The 17,940-nt window shown below is 31.6% G+C and overlaps 1 protein-coding gene and 1 long non-coding RNA gene across 5 annotated transcripts in view; one reads left to right on the forward strand and one right to left on the reverse strand.

The window, feature by feature from the left end:
* Positions 1 to 4,576: 4,576 nt before the first annotated feature.
* LOC130441891 (putative uncharacterized protein DDB_G0293878) lies at positions 4,577 to 17,524 on the reverse strand. Of its 4 annotated transcripts, XM_056775719.1 has the most exons (7): positions 17,354 to 17,524; positions 17,126 to 17,271; positions 16,727 to 16,878; positions 16,623 to 16,674; positions 16,415 to 16,558; positions 10,834 to 11,555; positions 4,585 to 5,406 (listed from the first exon to the last, which is right to left on the reverse strand). In XM_056775719.1, exons 3-7 carry the CDS (start codon positions 16,835 to 16,837, stop codon positions 4,996 to 4,998), a joined length of 1,440 nt encoding a protein of 479 aa, XP_056631697.1. In that variant the 5' UTR covers positions 16,838 to 16,878; positions 17,126 to 17,271; positions 17,354 to 17,524; the 3' UTR covers positions 4,585 to 4,995. The 4 variants fall into 4 exon arrangements, with proteins under 4 accessions (XP_056631699.1, XP_056631701.1, XP_056631697.1 ...); XM_056775721.1 differs by lacking the exon at positions 17,354 to 17,524 and having other exon boundaries at positions 4,577 to 5,406; positions 17,126 to 17,170; XM_056775722.1 differs by lacking the exon at positions 17,354 to 17,524 and having other exon boundaries at positions 16,727 to 16,854; positions 17,126 to 17,235.
* A 153-nt stretch (positions 17,525 to 17,677) lies between these two features.
* LOC130441512 (uncharacterized) overlaps positions 17,678 to 17,940 on the forward strand; it is a 46,987-nt gene continuing 46,724 nt past the window's right edge. Inside the window, exon 1 of the long non-coding RNA XR_008909624.1 lies at positions 17,678 to 17,792. This is a non-coding gene — a long non-coding RNA (uncharacterized LOC130441512). The remainder of the gene's footprint in view (positions 17,793 to 17,940) is intronic.

The raw sequence follows: 17,940 nt of genomic DNA on the forward strand, positions 1-17,940 counted from the left end.
GTGGCTCATCATACTTATGCCAAAGCACCTACCTTTGTAGTGAATGTGTGACAATAAATACAACCGGTTTTCTGTTTGGTTGGACAAGAGACAAAGAATTTAAATGTATTAAAATTTTATTTATTTTATTTCTACTACATAAAATTTGTCTCAAAAGTAGTAAAATTGACGTGTCGTTTGAGTATGTACCTTGCGGGTAAATTACTTTTTTAGAACTTCAAAGTCCACTGGCACACAAAAATGTTTTTGGGAGGTTTTAATTGCTATACTTTTACAATTTGGTATAAAACACTTTTAAAGTCATTTTAATATGATTCTGATTCAGCTTACTTGTCTTGTACGATTTATACAGTTTATAGCATTGGGGACGTAAGGAGTTTCGGAGCTGATCAAGAATTTTTGGATCATTTTACTTGAAATGCACAGAATGTATTTTTTTTATAAAAATACTGAAAAAAATTTCGCTGCAGAAATCAGGTATCCTCTAAAACTTTTTTGAAAATTTTGTGTATACCCTAATAAACTATAAAAATATACGATTACCGACGAGCTCTAAAATTATTTACCATTGATAAGAAGAATATAAAATGTATCCTAATGACTGACAAAAAAACATGAATGAGGGAAGTATCAAGAGCCAAAACTGAACAATTCATATTCTAATTTATAATTCATTTATTTCTCTAATTTCTCTCACTTTTAGATTGATATTTGTATGTACCAACACACATATAAAACTGCTAAAATAAAATTATTGGGTACCTAAAATTTTTATGATGGCATTTCCTATATATGGGGAGCATATATGTAATACTCTTATATCGACAGTTGATATGGGAAAAGTTACAGTGCCGACAATATTCATTTTCTCTCTCGTTCGAGGCATTTTGTCTATACTGCGCTTGCTTCATGCGTGCAAAAGATGCGCAGAACTAACTGAAGCGCTCGGAGGAGAGAGAGTACACCGGTACACTATTTGTTTCACTTATTCGGAAGTATTACATATGATGGGGAGAGTAGTTGGAATTGTTACTTAATTTGTTTTTGTTTTTTAATTTCAAATCATCTTAAAAGGGGCTTATGGATTTCTAAATATAAACAAATTTTCATTCAAGACTTTTTACTTATATTTATTTTAGGTATATTTTTTCAATTTAATTTGAAGAATATATTTGAAAAATAAACCCAAAGTATTTTAGCTGTTTAGTAAAAACTATATGTAAGATATAAAAAATAAATTGTTTTAAGTAAAAGTTTATTAATAATCCACAACCACAATGGTAGTCCTTTTAAGAATGAGGATAAACCCCCTCCAGAAATAGTTATAGCTATACACCTGTTTAAATGAAATGGTATAAATTTTCTATTATATATACAGTTTATTCAAAAAGTTCTAATAATTAGATTAACGTATATTGATTCAAATATTAATAGAGCATATATTTAGGCGCCAACACCAGATGTGATAAAGACCAATTTAGGTCGAAACTTCGAGAATCTATAAAAAACAAGATATTAGAACCGACTTAAATTCAACATCATTTGTTTAAGAAAATAAATATAAAAAGTCCTGATACACAGGGTGTTTCTAAAGTCATGCAACAAAATTCGGCTTGTATGAAATTACGATGGGTCTTTCCTTTAACAAAATTTGCTTAGCCCGTACCTTTTCGAAATATCACTCTCAAAAGTTGGTGACAAAGGATTAACCGAGGGTATTTTTTCAATATTCTTGTCACATTGTACGGGGGTGAAATAAGCGACCCATTATTTCATATCAAAATTTGTTTTTAAATGAAGTTTTACGAAATAAAAATATAACTTAAAATCCTTGTTTTATTTACAAATATTTTTTATTGTTTTTTTTTCAAAACCAATAGCTGTAAAGAAGAAAAATAAACACCATAATTTATAGTTTTTTTATAAAGGGGCCATCCATAAAGTACGTCACACGAATTTTAGGACTTTTGAACCCCTCCCCCGCCCTTGTCACAGATTGTCACATTTTATACCCCCCCCCCTCCTGATGTGACCACACATTTTTTAAATTTATGTATGTATTTAAAAATAATCGAAAGAAAACAGCTATTTTCATTTTTTACTTATTTTTATTAAATAATAATCTAATAAAATCAACATAAAGTCCAACATTTCATAAAATTTTTTAAATTTTCAATTCACATCCAAACTTTGCGTTTTAGTATTTTATATTTTAACATGTGGCGTCACATAAATATTGACTCCCCCCATGCTCCTTGTCACACTTCGGTGATAACCTCCCTCCCCATTAACGTGTGACGTACTTTATGGATGGCTCCAAAGTATTAAATATGTAAAATGTAATACGATTCATAATAAATGCTTAAAAGTAAGGGCAGCTCATTTCAACCTCGTATAATGTAACAGAAATATTGAAAAAAATACCAGTATTTAGTCCTATACAAGTGCACGAAAATTACAGAAATTTTAGAAAAAAAAAACGTAACTCAATTTTAGTCACTACCTTTTAAGGCTGATATCTCGAAAAGGGGCGGGCTAAGGAAATTTTGTTATAAGAAAAAACCATCGAAATTTCAAAGGAACAATCACCCCCTGAATTTTCAAGCATGAATTTAGAAACACCCTGTATATTAAACAAAGTTAGATTTTTTTATGCGAATTTATCTGGTTGAATCGATTTCTCTAAATTCATATAGGGGATTCAACTGACAGTAGATTTTTTATTTATTGTATGCGTTTCTCCAGATAGTTGGTTCTTATTGCATACATAAAAACATCATCTAAATAACGGCACTCCTCTAAACGCGAACGCAGATTTGTGAAAACTCATGTTATATGTTTGAGGTGTCCCTACGAAAAAAAAAAGAGGCATCAAGTAAGGACTACGTGGAGACCAAGGGATATCACCTCTTTTGGAAATTAGTCTTGCTGAAAACATATATCTTATATTGTTACCTTCAGACTATGCAATGGTTTTTGATGCTCCATTTTTGGATTTTTTCGGTCCAATAACGACAATTTCCTCCAAATTGTCGATGCAGTTTAAGATCCAACTTCAAAATTCGCTGTAAACTTCGTCGCGACCGTTCTGACTTCAGTACAAACCCCACAAAAATGTGTCATTACTGTCAGATAAATAATCTTGTGTTCAAATTTCCCAAACGCTTTCCTGATGTGTGTTTTAAATGGAAAGAATTATATCAATTATCGCTTGTGTGAAAATCATTTTATCGAAATAGTAATGTATCAAGTTCATCGGAATAAAACAGTCAAAATATCAAAATTGAAAAACAGTTTAAATAATAACAAAGATCAGTTAAAGACATTGAAAAAGAAATTGGAACATTTGATTGTATAGAAGAAAGGTCAAATAATGTAACGAAAGAATTCATTAATTACAGTTAAGAAATATTCATAGACAAGTTCAGGGATACGATGACTATACAGGATAAAATTTTTGCTCTTTCTATAAACAAAAGAAGTCTGGTTTGAAAGATCAACTGAGAGTGTCCCTTGATTACATCAAAGGTGTAACAGAAAAATTTTGCAGAATCTGCAAACCCCACGGTATTTGCACAATCTTCAAACCTAATCAAAAACTCTCCTAACCAATCAGTTCCGTCGAAGACAAAATATCCAATAAACACCATGGAGTGTATGAAATCCTCTGTTCAGATACCTCCATTCCTATATTGTCCAGTTAAATCGACGTATTTTTGTGAGAGCCAAGGAACACTTGTTGTCTGTCACTAATTCTGATATTTCCTCCACTCGTGTCCATAACGGACACACACCGCTTCTTCAAGTCCATGATTATTCGAGAAGCTATCAAAATAGAGAAATGTCAAAACTGTTTGAAGACAGAGATTGCCGGCAACTTGGAAACGCCACTCCAGCCAACATTTCCTATAAAACTCTAAAAACCGCCGAGCAGTCGATCTCCACACAATTATTACTCCTCCCGCCAGTAGTTCTCCTATAATTATAAGGTCTAGGCGACTAGCTCATCAAGACCAGCAGTAAGTGTATTAGTATCAATAGCGTTCTTAATGGTAAGCATATTATTTTTTATTTTTGTTTCAGCTTTTCATTTCTTCGGTGAAATTCCAAGGAGTATCCAGATTGAGGCCTAGGAATCAACCAAGAAAAGGGGCGATTCGTTGCGTGGAGTAGGCAGATTAAAACCACGGAATCGGATCACTTCTTACCAATGAACGAATAACTGCCCTATCCCCACACTGTTCTTGATAATGGTTCCAAAGTGGAAACGGAAACGTCGAGAATTTTCAAAATTCCAACGCGATTCAACCCGCGAACCTAGTTCTTTTGTTCATGTATATATGTATGTATGCAAATGTTATGTTGTCAATAAACGTGTCCCTGTTATAAGATGTTTTTTTATCGTAAATTCAGTAAAATGCGAAATCGGAACTGAATGACAATTAATAACATAAAATACAGAATCGAGAACACTTGCATCGAAAATCCACCACGTTGTTTCCACCGAATAGCAACTAAGTTTGCATTTCTTTTTAGAGTATGTTCTGTGATTCTGACTCGACAAATAACTAGATTCTTACTTTATCAACTACATATATTTATTATAAATTTAGTTACAAAACTTTCTAATACAATAAACAAAAAAAGGGTTTACAGACAATACTACAATCAAGTTTTCATTTTAGAACTTTCTAGCAATGAAGTAAAGACTTCACTTTAATATAACGTTTGCTGAGGCGTATCAGGACATCTATCTAATTTGACTTCTTTGTTTAGAAGACTACAAATATTTTTAGAACAAGAATCACTTCTGCTGACAAACCCTCAATTTTGAACTGAGAATTTGATCAAAGTCTAGAGAATGGCAGTTAACTAAAAATTACCGAAAATTCAGATATTCCTTGATAGGCCATCGGCAGGCGCAACAACAGAATTAGAACCTATCATTTAATTAGAATATTTAGAAAAATAATTCTTATTAAAAAGAAGTTGAATTTAACCGTGTTTACCAGGAGCGAAACTAAACATAACATTTTCGTTAGTTCTCGAGCTACTTTTAAAATTGAAATTCAAATCTGATGTAGCATCTTTGCTAATGGATTGTAAAAAGGGGAAATCATTTCTTTCTTTGTCAAAGTTTGAAGAACCAGAGCAATCCATTTTAAAATCATTATTAAGTGTGTTAGGATTATGGCAAAACAGTCTTCTTCTAGCCTCCAAATACAAATTTGGTGATGATCTATAATTTTCTAATATCTTGCCTTCAGTTTCTTTGCAATGAGGAAACATGTCATGGTCAAAGTTGGTTTTCTTCTCTAATTTGTTAACTTTCGTAGCTTGACTAGAATCGTACTTTACGTTTGATCTTTGATGTGGTTTGAATAATCCACTTTGGGGAAAGTCAAACTAAAAAAAATATAACAAATTTTAATAAGCAGTAGCAACAGAGTTTAATTCACCCACAATGAAACTTTTCTCCATTAATAATAACACAAATTACATCTAGTTATCTTTAAAGTAACTTATACTTCAAATCCATACTGTAATCTATACTATTATTAGAGCCAAAAAGTTTCTTTAGATGATCTCGCCAATTCAGGAGTAACTGATTTGAAGGGAAAAATTATTTTATTGTTGATAGCCCTTCAAGTTCAAAAAATACAATTTTTGAAATAAACATCATAAAGTGCCTTAAATTAGTTAGGTTAGCTGAAAGAACTAAACCTGTTTTCGAAAAAAAAAGAAATAACATAAATCCTTCTTTGAACAAACACGACGTTACCATATGGTAACACTAGGACAATATGGGTCAATTTTATCAAAAAATTTTGGTAGCTATTTTTTGAAAACTGTATTAATATTATATTGTATGAAATAAAGCATAAAATTCAATACATAAGCTTATGTTAAATTTAATGCATATAGTTCTAATAATCGATAAGCAACATTCTTCTGCACACCACTTTCTTTTCTTATCATGTGTGAAACTCGGTTTAGGGTCACACTGGGTTTGGATATTGAAAGTCTTCCTCAACCTTTAGGCAGTGTTTTTAAGACCTCAAATAGGAATTTACAGTCTCTCTTCTGAACTTAATATGTGTCTGTGTGATGCCTGCTTTTTCTTAAGGTTGCCAAGCAATTTGAATGTATACATCTAGCAATCACGTAAACAGACAAAACCACCACTTTTCACCAAATTCGGTATGGTGAAATGTTTTCTTGAAAAAGAACAGTCCCACCCATATATGCATTGTATTGATCATTTAGTTTTTGTCTTGGTATGTAAACTAACTTTTCGAATGAGAATATAATTTCTTGCTGCTTATGAGGTTAGCACCATAACAAGTCGATGCCATAGTTACTATGTTATTATCCATCCAACGAGTATATATCTTTGTCTATCACATATTCAAAGGTTCCCCTAGGTTAACACTTTATTTTTTTTGCTTGACAGTGGACAGTTTTTGGGTAAACGATTATCGTGTATGAAAGGTACCTGTCATGCATATCTGTTAAGTTTTAATAGATTGGACTTCGTCAAAAGATTGTCAAAATAGAATTTGTACCGCAAATATCTTTTTTCCTCGGATAGTTTTCATTTCACCATGCTTTCATCGTAATTGAGGTGTTCTTTTGGCTTAAAATATGTCAAACACTTTGTTATAATTATCTCCAACGAGGGTATTAAATTTTCCAAACTTTATCAGTATTTCCAGGGAATTTATTGTCTGCGAAATGTAAAAATCGCATGATTGTAAAAAAACGATCCTACTTTCCCAGAAATATTTTTAGCCACATAGTTTATTGTAGCCCGAGAGAATCAAAATGTACTCAAAAATTTCGTCATCACAAATAGATCCCAGTATTTCAACTGCTGATAAATTTTCGAAGTATTCGTATGTAGATTTTGGGAAGTTTCACCCGTGTACCTCAAAATCAATAGTAGTCCAATTCACATGTTTATCAGCAAGTAAATTTTCATTTTCTAAAGCACCAACTGAGTTTTGTCTACTAATTTTACCTTGGTGGGAATTTTAAGTTGTCCTTTTGATAGATTATCTAGGTACCGCCGCCATCTCCCTCATCGGAGTCTTAATCTGTTAAAACTTCATTAGCCTCTGGAGGTTTGATAAATATGTCGTTTATATCATAGGCGTACGCTATTTATAATGGTTTTTGTAAGGTCTAACCGTCTCTACAAAAAAGTGGTGTAATATAGTATTGTAAAGTCCTAGGGTTACCATTATGGAAATTTTTATAAAAAGCATGCAAACTTGTTAAATGATATATTCAATATTACACAACGTTAATATATTAGTTTTTGCTATTATGTTTAGTTATGCGAAAAACTGAAACCTGAAAGAGATAAATCTTACACAAATCTAACGTCCATGGTTGAATCGAGCACGATTTTGGAACATTGGAAAAAGAGAAGCGTAAAGTGTACAATTGAACAACAGCTGGTACGAAGGAGAAGAGGAAGGAGATATTAGTGATGATGAAATATAATTATTCGAAATTGTTTTTTATATTATTTTCTAAATAAAAAATTTTATTGATTTTGAAAATATTTTAATTTTTTTATTATTTCTGTAAAAAAAACTTTTTTTATTTTATTACTCGCGAGGAAAACTACCACCGAGCTTGTGAAGAGTTGTTCATCGATGTCAGAAATAGAATTTAGAAAGCGATATGTGGGAAAACTTCTTAAAAGCTTGTACATCAATAAAGCCACTGGATCCAATCGAATACCACCAATCGTATTGCGCAACTAAACTAACAAGTTCGCTATGCAAATTTTTTTCTCTATCGTATAAATAGAACTTTTCCCTGCAGATTGGGAGCAAACTCGAGTTCAACCCATACACGTCTTTCCCGAACAGTACAACATACAGAAATTCAAGATCAATATCCACAGTCGCATCCACACGGCAAGCACAACATGTGTGTAAAAGGGTTTACCCTCTTATGTTTGTTTTTTATACAAAAATATAGCAAGAGACAATTATCTATCTCGTGCGCGTGTTTTCAAGTGGTGTAAGCGCTTTAGTGAGTGCCGAGAGATTACTAAAGATGATCAGCTCCCAGGTCGCCCTGTGACTGTTTCAACTCCGGAAACAGTGACCAAAACCAACCAAATTGTGCATGCAGGTTTTCGAATGATTGCCGAGGCTGTAAACGCCGATAAAAAAACGGTTAAAAAGTTTTACACTAGGAATTACACATGACAAAAGTCTGTGCGAAGTTGGTACCATAAAATCTGACTGATTACTTAAATCTATTGCGTCAACGGGTCTGCCCAGATTTCCATGAAAGGTTAGAAAAAGATCTACTTTGAAAATAGTAAAACGCAGTAAAACAAAAAACGGAAGTTATTAGGCATTTGATTTTAAACAAAACTATTTCAAACAATATATAAGATATAACTCCGCAGGAAAATCATTATGAAGTTTTGCTTCCACATTTTTATTTTATTATGCAGATTGATGTACGAGCTGGATAGTAGCTCAGTCAGATAGTGTACTGAGTGGATTAAAAACGTAGTCGACTGATAATTGTCTACACTACTTCATATAAATACCTAAAGTTCGGCAAATACAGGAGTGAATGTTGAGAAACGTATGAGAGGCCCGAAGTTATAATGAGAAAGTATTCGGATGACAAAGAGGGTAATATGCACTTGGTGAATTAGTAAGGTAAATAATCAGACTACTAAATTCTGTACCACAGAATAAAATATATATTGTATCTTGGCAAAAACAATGAAAGTAGGTACCCACGCAGTGTTCTTCACTATCTAACAGACACAATAGAATACCTGTTTAAGGGACCGAACTAATCTCAACTACCGTCATCTAATAACGCGCATATAAAGTAAGTTGGTAAAATAAAATATGTTATGCCATAAGTAATCACTAGTAAATAATTTTAATTTTGGAAGCAGCCAAATACAAGTTATTATATTTTAATTTGACACCAAAAACTTTATCTAAAATTACTAAATTTATTATTGCCCACTTTTTATATTATTTGATATTTTTATTTCGAAGATAGTAAGCGTAGGAGAAGCAGATGAAGCTTACGAGAGTGAAAGGGGAGACAAAGCAGAGTCTAGAGAAGATCGTAGCAAAAGGGTACTTGTATTTGGCTCACAACAGCTGTAGTACTTGTACCATATTTAGCAACACACGTGGTTTATTAAAAATCTAACAATTCGGAACTGAAATGCTTTCACTGATACTTCAAGCTGTTTCACGAAGCCATTGGTTAGGCTAACTAATTGCTTCCCATATATTTAAAAAAATTTAGCGTTTACCCTACCATTCACCACATTACAATATCTTCCTACACTTGGTGGACAGAACCAAAATATAGAAATGTGAAAGGTCCCCGACACTGTCTCACGATCAGCGGATTCCAACGAGTATAAAATAATATTCACATAGTCAGCGGATTCCAAAACACAGATCAAATAAATATAAGTTCATTGCAATAAATTCGAGTTCATTCATAGTTAAAGTATTGATTTGTCTGTTGAGTTTTTTTCTGTAGAAATTATGATACGTATAATGTAAATAAAGTATTTTTTAAAGAATTTAAAAGTGTCTCAAAGAACATTCCTATATTGATTTTTTGTACCATTAATAAAATAGCAATTGAGGTAATTGACCAGAAATTTTTGCTTTCTGAACACACCCGTTTGGAATGTAATAGTGATCATGCAAGAATTGAGGGCTCCAAAAACAAATTGATGATAAAATAATCAAAAATTATGATTCCATGTGGCTGGTCTTAATATATTCGGATGCTATTCCTCGAAATTTCAATTTACGATTAGATATAACCAATTTGTGGACTTTTTTGATGTTTTCTGGATTAACCACCTCAATTTGGACAACCAGAACCACGTTTAAGTCATTGCTGAGCTTATAAAGTATTTTTTTCATCAAGAAACAATGATATATTAACACGAATTTTTTTGAAAATATCAAAAGTAGTTTCACTTAAATTGCTGTCACTTTTTCTTTACTAATCGAAATGTAATGAAATTTCACACATAGTCTTTTGAAAGTTGGTACTTTATAAAAACGTCATTTGGATTTGAAAAATGCAGAGCCATCTATGTGTCAGTCACACGAATTATTGATTGATGTAATCCTGTTTCACACTTACACAAATCAGGTAGTTATATGAAACGGGGTCCACAACTCACATAAATTCTGGTGTCGCGTAGCATTCGGGAAAATTATTTGCGACGAACATGATTTACGTTAAGTGTATACGTAGTGACGCGCACATTTCCTACGCATTAATTTATGTCACACACGATGCACGCTATCCGGCAGTTTTCGGTGTTTCCGACGAAAGCCAAAGGATTTGCAGCGCATAATGATGTGTATGTGAACGTACTAACTGCCGGCACGCAATTCGCGAAGGAAATTTACTATTTGGATCGGATGAGATGTGATGAGATCAGTGTTGTACTTCTTTTTGTGTTTTCGGTACTACCTAACGGCTGAATTAGAATAAAATAAAAATTGTGCCATTTCATCACTACGAATCACCTCATTATCAAGAATAGAATTGTATAAATAGAATAATATCCTCCCTACTCAATTCCATCTTTAATTACTCGCATAAACACGCCGTAGCCTTTAACAAAATCACAATAATGAAATAGAAATGCGACTGAGCATTAATGCATAACACAATAATTTACGTTGTTTCATTATTCGTTTTCCGGTACACATTTTTGAGCCGCATCATTATGACATACAACAGAAGAGTTTATGTCAGTTGTGGACCCACCTTAATAAGTATATTAAAACTTACCATATTATCTTCATTTTTTTTCTTATTTAAACTAGATCCCGTATGTTCATTATGTATATCTCTATTAAAAGAAGCTGTGTGCTCCATATATTTATCATTAATTACAATGTTATCTTTGGTAGTAAAAAAATCCATATTTAAATTGGGCTTCCATTCAAAAAGTTGCTTTTGTTTCTGATTTGTACATAAAACTGCCGGTTGCAATTGTGATTCCTTAAATTCGGGTGGTATTATTTTTTGTCTTGGAGGGGTATTATATATCCATTCTGACTGTGAAAAACGCATCCATTTCATGTCATTACCACTTTCGTCAATATAAAAATCATTTATATTGGCTTCTTTTGAAGTTTTGTCAATTTTTATGTTACCCCTAAGCATATTGTCGATATTTTTAATCTCTGTACATATTTTTGATTTAAACAGTATTTTCTTCTGTTCTTTTATAAACGTGGCATTAAGTTGCTGTGTTAAAGAATTACAAAATGAATATTCTGAATTTAATCCTTTAGTAGAGTTATTGACTTGAGAAATATGTGAATTATTGCTATGAGATCTTGCATACAGCTGATTTATTTCCTCAAATATGCTTTTTGATTTCTTTATTGCTTTATTCCCTTTTCTATTATTACTTTTATTATTATTTTGGAAGTTGTTTTCTTTATGAGAATTTACAAGTTCAACTGATTGTGTTTTTTTAAGTGAACTTAAGCTTAGTGACTCAGCTAAAACAATATAAAAATAAATAACATTAACAATTTTTACAATTTTTTCATATTAATTTTAAATGAATAAATTTACATGGTTCAAGATTTTAGAAATCTTTTTATGCACTTTGGTCTTTTAGTTAGTTTTGATTCAGTTTTTTCTGCATTATTTTCAATTTTCTCTCAATATCATGGACCTAATTGTAAAACCACCTAACATTCTAAATATTAAATTTTCGTTTTTTTGCTATCGGAACAACTCAGTTTTAGAATATAAAGACAATCACATAACTTTTAGGATGAAATATTTCTATCTCTAGAGGTTTCATTAAATGAGGTGTGGTTTTGATAAGCAGCATGAAGTTTTGTTTTCTTCTCTAGCTACTTGAGCTACTTCTTGTGTATCGCATATCTGATTTAACAAGCTAGATTACCAATACCAATATAAAGAACTTCCTCTTCCAGAAGCTCATCAATTAAGAGGAAGTTCGAACAATAAAAATGAAGATAACACAAACAACAATAAAGAACAATTTACTTTCCCGAGATTGTACTCAGGCCTAATTGTAAAAGTGGAGTTTAAACCTGAAACATCGGTTTAATCCAACGACTATAGACACAAAGGATTGCTAAATTCTATTTAACCTGTGGTAGAAATTTGGCGTATAATCGTGTGTTTGTCTTAAATAAATTTCTGTTTCCTGAAGTACTTCTAGTGTGGTTTGATTTATAAAAAAACAAATAAACATTTTACATGTTTTAGACTGTTAATTGCATACAATAATTTGATTTAATTCGACAAGTAAGTGTGTTATGCAAGTAAAGAACTTTAAAAAAATTATTAACTTCGGCTGGTATGTGAAATACGGTGTGTATGTATTGAGAAGACCGAACTTGTTGGCCAGTTTCTGGTGGATAATGTTGCACACTAAATTTTGCAGGTGTAGATAGTCTGTATTAGCTAACACATTACAAGCAGATGTTATATATTGGATGGTCTCTGATGTTTGTTGGCATTTTCTGCATTTGTCAGATTGAGTGTTCGGATTCACAATTAACTACAAGAAAAATGTTATTAAGGATCCGAACACTAGTAAGCCATCTGTTTGAAGCTTCCTTGTCAACATGCAGCTGGTTGAGGTCGTAATGATGTCTACCGTGTAGTGCCTTTCGTGACCACTGTTCCAGCTTTTCGGTGTCCAATACTATATTCAAGTCAGATTCTGGTAATGTGAGGTTGAAGGGTGAGTAATCCTTATCCGCCTTGGATATAATCCGGTGTAGAGTTGAGGTATCTGATTTACAATGAAAGAATTCACGTAGTTTCATTACCTGTCGAGAGAGTGCAGGTTAGGAAGGTCGATCAAGCCTCTCCCACAATTTTTTCGGGATAATGTTGTTCTAATAGTGAATGACTTCGGGTGGTGGTTGTTGTTTTTAGTCATCATTACTCGTGTCAACCTGTGAATACTCTCTAGCTCAGTTTTCGTCCACTTCAGGATTCCTAAAGAGTACGTTAAAACAGACGTGGCATAGGTTAAGATTGCATGGACTAAGTTGCCTGCATTTGATTCAGACTTCATAAGTGACTTCACTCTTTTGGTATATTGATCCTGGATTCTAGGTCTTGCCTGCTTGTGGTTCAGTAACTTTGCCTGTTGAAATCCCAGGTAAGTAATGCCTTTCTCGATATGTAGAGTCTTGCACTTAGACAAACCAAACTCCATATGTATATATCGATGGAGAATCGATGTGTTATATCGAGAAGGTGATTGATTCGACGCTTATTTGCCGCGTATAGCTTAATATTGTCCATGTAAAGAAGATGGGAGCTGGTACAGGTAGTGTCTCTGTTTGCTTTAATTTTGAATCCGTACTTTGTATCATTGAGCATCGCAGATAGGGGATTCATTACAATGCAGAACCACAGCGGACTCAGGGAGTCGCCCTGGTATATTCTATCAAACGCTTTCTTATAATCCTCGCAAGCAGTGTGTATATTCCAGTGATCTCTCTCTGCTTACCGAAGTATTACAGAGTCCAGAAATTGTTCTTTGCACCCTTGATGATCTCTTTTGCAACCTTTCTGTTCCTCTGCTAAGATGTTATTTTCCTCGACGTTCCTATAAATTCTGTTAGTGATACAAGCTGTAAGTCTCTAATAAAGTGGGTAGGTACATGATAGGTCTGTACTGAGTGGAGTCATCTCTCTGGGAGCTTTTTGGAAGCAAATGAGTGGAACCGCATCTTCTGGGTTCTGTAGGAGGTGCGAAAATTGCTTCGTTAATTCCTTGGGTACGCTCGGAAATTGTTTATACTAGAAGTTTTAGATATTATCAACTCCCAAAGCTTTTCAGTTGACAGTCCTTATTATTATTGGTATTTTTTAGGTTTAAATTCATTCACATGTAAGCATCTTAAATATTGGTGGTTATTCTAATTATTTATACCAATATTTGTTTGTTCTTCAAGCTCTTAATTATAAATATTAATTATATTACCAAAATAATATATTTTTACATTTTCAAAACCTAAATATTCTTTAGACTCGGTTTGCATAAACAAAATTGCTCTAAAATCTAAAGAAATACAATATAAGGCATGGGCGCACTCTCTGCCGAGCACATTTGGTGACGTAAGATTCGGTTTGACCTTGTAAATGATTTTGCCGGACAGATTTGGAGGACTGAGCAATTCAGTTCTTTCCACGTATTATGGATGGCGTTTACTAACAAACTTTGATTCAAACATTGCTTGCAGTTTGGGGATAGTTTAACCTAACCTTTTCATATTGTTTACATTTTTATAATATTATAAGTTTTGGTAGAATGGTTGAAATTCGTACTTTATATTTGATGAACTCGACGATGATGATGAAAAAATTAGTAACATTGTAGACGGACCAGGAAAACAAAAAGTTATTTGCTCTAGAGCAAATCTTCAAATTGTCCCACAGTTTTTCAACTTTTCGTAGTTCTATCGAAAACCGTTTTTGTTACTTTCACCATTAATTTCCCTCGCCAGCTCCTCCCATTTTTTTTATTTTTCATTCCAGGTTACTGTATCACTTTTTTTGGATTCGACTGTTTCTCTATATTTTTCACAAGGTTAACCAAAAGTACTACTTTATAGAAATTGCATGATTTTTTTGATTCTTTGTTTATACAATTCAACTTTAAAACAAATACCAGAAAAATTTTGGTTATATTTGTGACATCTTGCAGAAAAATGTTTGTTAAACTGTGACCTGTACAATAGAGCAATATTATTTATTCTTGGTTTAAACTAGAGTTGAAATCATAGATCAAATTTTATTTTAATCTCCAGTTTTACCCTATGTTATAAAATTGGCCCTCAAATAAATTGAAAATACTATGAGAAAAGTTCAACAATATCCAAGAACTAAACACTATACCAAAAGCCTTTCAATCATTTTATGGCAGTTAAATTTTTAAATAATTCGAAACAATTTATTTTGAGACCAATTTTTTATTTGCTTTTCGATTTATTATTGGTTTATTTTTGTTCAATATTGAACTGAACTATTTTTTTCTGTCCTATAATATAACTTTTTCTTGTAAAAATTTTTCAACCACCAATTTCATGTAGCTACTCTCAATTATTGTTCCTGAGAAATTTTGATAGAAAATCTGATTGCAGTTTCAAATCATTTTTTTATTGTTAAAATAAGAAAATAAATTTCTTTAATACATTTAATCTTTTTATTAACCTTTCGTCAGGCACTACTCTGTCCTTTGGACGACAAGCTGGTGTTTTCATTATAATTAGAAAATGGAAATTTTTTGTGTTCAAGTTATTCTACCTGCTATTTGAGTATATCCTACAATCAAAAGTTGAAGTAAATCTCAGTCGTCCAATGAACAGTGAATTATGCTCCAGTTACTTCATGAAAAGAGTAACAAAAAGATGGCAGATGGTAATTTTTTATCATTTAATGAACAACATGGAAATATTTTTCTCAAAAAGCTGATTCAAGATATGATAAAAAAAATTGAATGCCAGGTCAGACATAAAAAACCTTCTAATTGATGTGAAAGCTTTTCTAAGCTTCCATTATCAGAAGAGAGCCTTTGAAAACGTTGAAGAGACTGCTCCATTTCCAGATGTAGTGCCAATGAAAGGTGGCATGAGGTTTATGTAAGAAGTATAAATAGAGAAAATCAAACACTACAACATCATGTGAAGTGTTCAGCATTTGTGTGTGGGAAACAAATAATATGCAAAGATTATTTGAATGCCATCGAAGGTTTTTGCAAAGACAGTTCATAATACATTGTGTATTAAAAATACGTTCTTATTTTAAATAAATTCGTTAAATTTTTTTGTTATTTTACCTATAACTGAACAATCTTATAGTAAAAGCAAATAAAACCATCATTAAGAGTAAATTGGTTAGATAGATTAAAAGTTGAATGCCTGATGGTGTTGCAAAAGCCTAAGCGCCTGTTAATAACCTAAGTTCAAGAATTAACATTACATTTCAAGTTAACTTTAGCCAAAAGAGCTATAAATATTGGGTAAATTACAAAATTCTCAATAGATCACATTACTCCTGAAATAGTGTTACAATTGAAAATTTATAACACAAAAATGAGTTAGATGGTTTTTCAATTCAATCGACAATATGCTACTTATTGATACTCATGACAGCAATCTCAATTCATTTATTGAATATATATATATATATATATATATATATATATATATATATATATATATATATATATATATATATCTATATATATATATCACATATTACGAAATTCTATAATAAAATAGTTTTAAATATAGAAGTATTAAAAGTGAATATTTCTTCATTAAACAATATGTAATATATTTTAAAAAAGTCAACTTACTTGAACTGTTTGGAACACCAGTATTTGTATTTTCTTCAGGGCATATGTTTAATATCTTCTCAGATCTTCTTATAAGTACGCAGTTATTGAAAATACTATGAAAACTATCCAAAACACTATAACTTTCTCCAGGTACTGAAGTTTCTTTTCCATAATAAAAATATTTTTATATAAATAAGATTTAAATTAAAATTACTATTATACTTACTATTTTTCTTATTAGTAGAAAATAAATCAGATCGAAAAAATTCAGGAGGAATCTAAAATTATCTGTGTATGAAATAATACCGCGGTAATAAGAGTACCACTTACTGTGAGGCGCTTTGACATTGTAATATTTCCCTCATTTTTACCAATTTTCCCACCAATTCGTCTGTTATTGTCTTTCCTTTTCTTTAATGGTCTTCTCTGAACTCTATGCATTTCTATCGATTATTAAACTTCCTCAGAAAAACGGATAACATCTAATCGGGTAAATTTAAGATTGAAATACCCAATATCACATTTACAAAGAGAATTAGACTAATTTTGACATAAGATAGACTAATTGATCATGTGCTACTTAGATTGTGTCATTAATATAATATGATCATTGATTGATTAGTATACTTTTCTCTTTCTCTTTGTATAATCTAAATAGAGAAAACAATATAGATCCGAGATAAAAAGATGTAAGAAAAGAGAATTTTAAAAAAATTAATATGTTCTTACCAAGCAAAAACTTGTAAATTTTCTGTAAAAACAACTATACAGGATTATTTCTTGGTAAATTAGTTATTTTCATAAAATTATATATGCGGGCTTCCCACAGAACTTGTCATCTACATATTACGGTGTTGCCATGACTAATTTAATGTCTGTGAAAATAGCAATATAGATAAACAAATTGAAAAAATATTTATGTAAATAGTACGCTATTAATTACAATATGGATATTACCTTAATTTGTACTAATAATAAATATGTATACATTTATATCAGGTATTATATATCGCGAAATTTATTATCGTAAATTCTTAATATTTTGCTATTCTCACGCGCCTAGGCAACTTGATTACAATTACCTTTAAAAGTAATTTGAGTGTATCAACAAAACTACATTTCAATATCTTTTCGTTTTTAAATTTTACATTCCAAATATAGCCAAGTAAACGCCAGACGAATAACTGTCAATGTTGCATAAATTCCATACTACGAATGACTGTTTATTATTGTATTTGTTTCAAGGTTTTTTTCTAATTATTGCTGTTAAAAAAAGTTTGTGGAAATATCAAACATTATGGAGTGATATTGCAAAGAGCGTGTTTATATTTTCACTAGTAACGAAGATTCAACATAATGCATATAATGATTTTTTACTTAATCATCCTGAAGTTGGGTAAGGATCGAAATATCTAATTTTATCTTCTATTAAGAATATTCTTATTTAAATAAGGGTGATTTTATGAATTTTGATTTAGTTGAATACATGTTTTTCAGTATCAACACACAATACAATAACAAGGTTTTCAGGAAGTTAAAGAAAA

The sequence above is a fragment of the Diorhabda sublineata genome, chromosome 3 (genome assembly GCF_026230105.1).
Source record: "Diorhabda sublineata isolate icDioSubl1.1 chromosome 3, icDioSubl1.1, whole genome shotgun sequence".
NCBI lineage: Eukaryota > Metazoa > Arthropoda > Insecta > Coleoptera > Chrysomelidae > Diorhabda > Diorhabda sublineata.

Coding starts and splice junctions, on each gene's coding strand:
- LOC130441891 (XM_056775721.1), bottom strand. CDS start 16,837: ATGCATAGAGTTCAGAGAAGACCATTAAAGAAAAGGAAAGACAATAAC. Junction 16,559..16,622: donor TTCTACTAATAAGAAAAATA/GTAAGTATAATA, acceptor ATTATGGAAAAG/AAACTTCAGTACCTGGAGAA. Junction 11,556..16,414: donor TGGTGTTCCAAACAGTTCAA/GTAAGTTGACTT, acceptor ATATTGTTTTAG/CTGAGTCACTAAGCTTAAGT.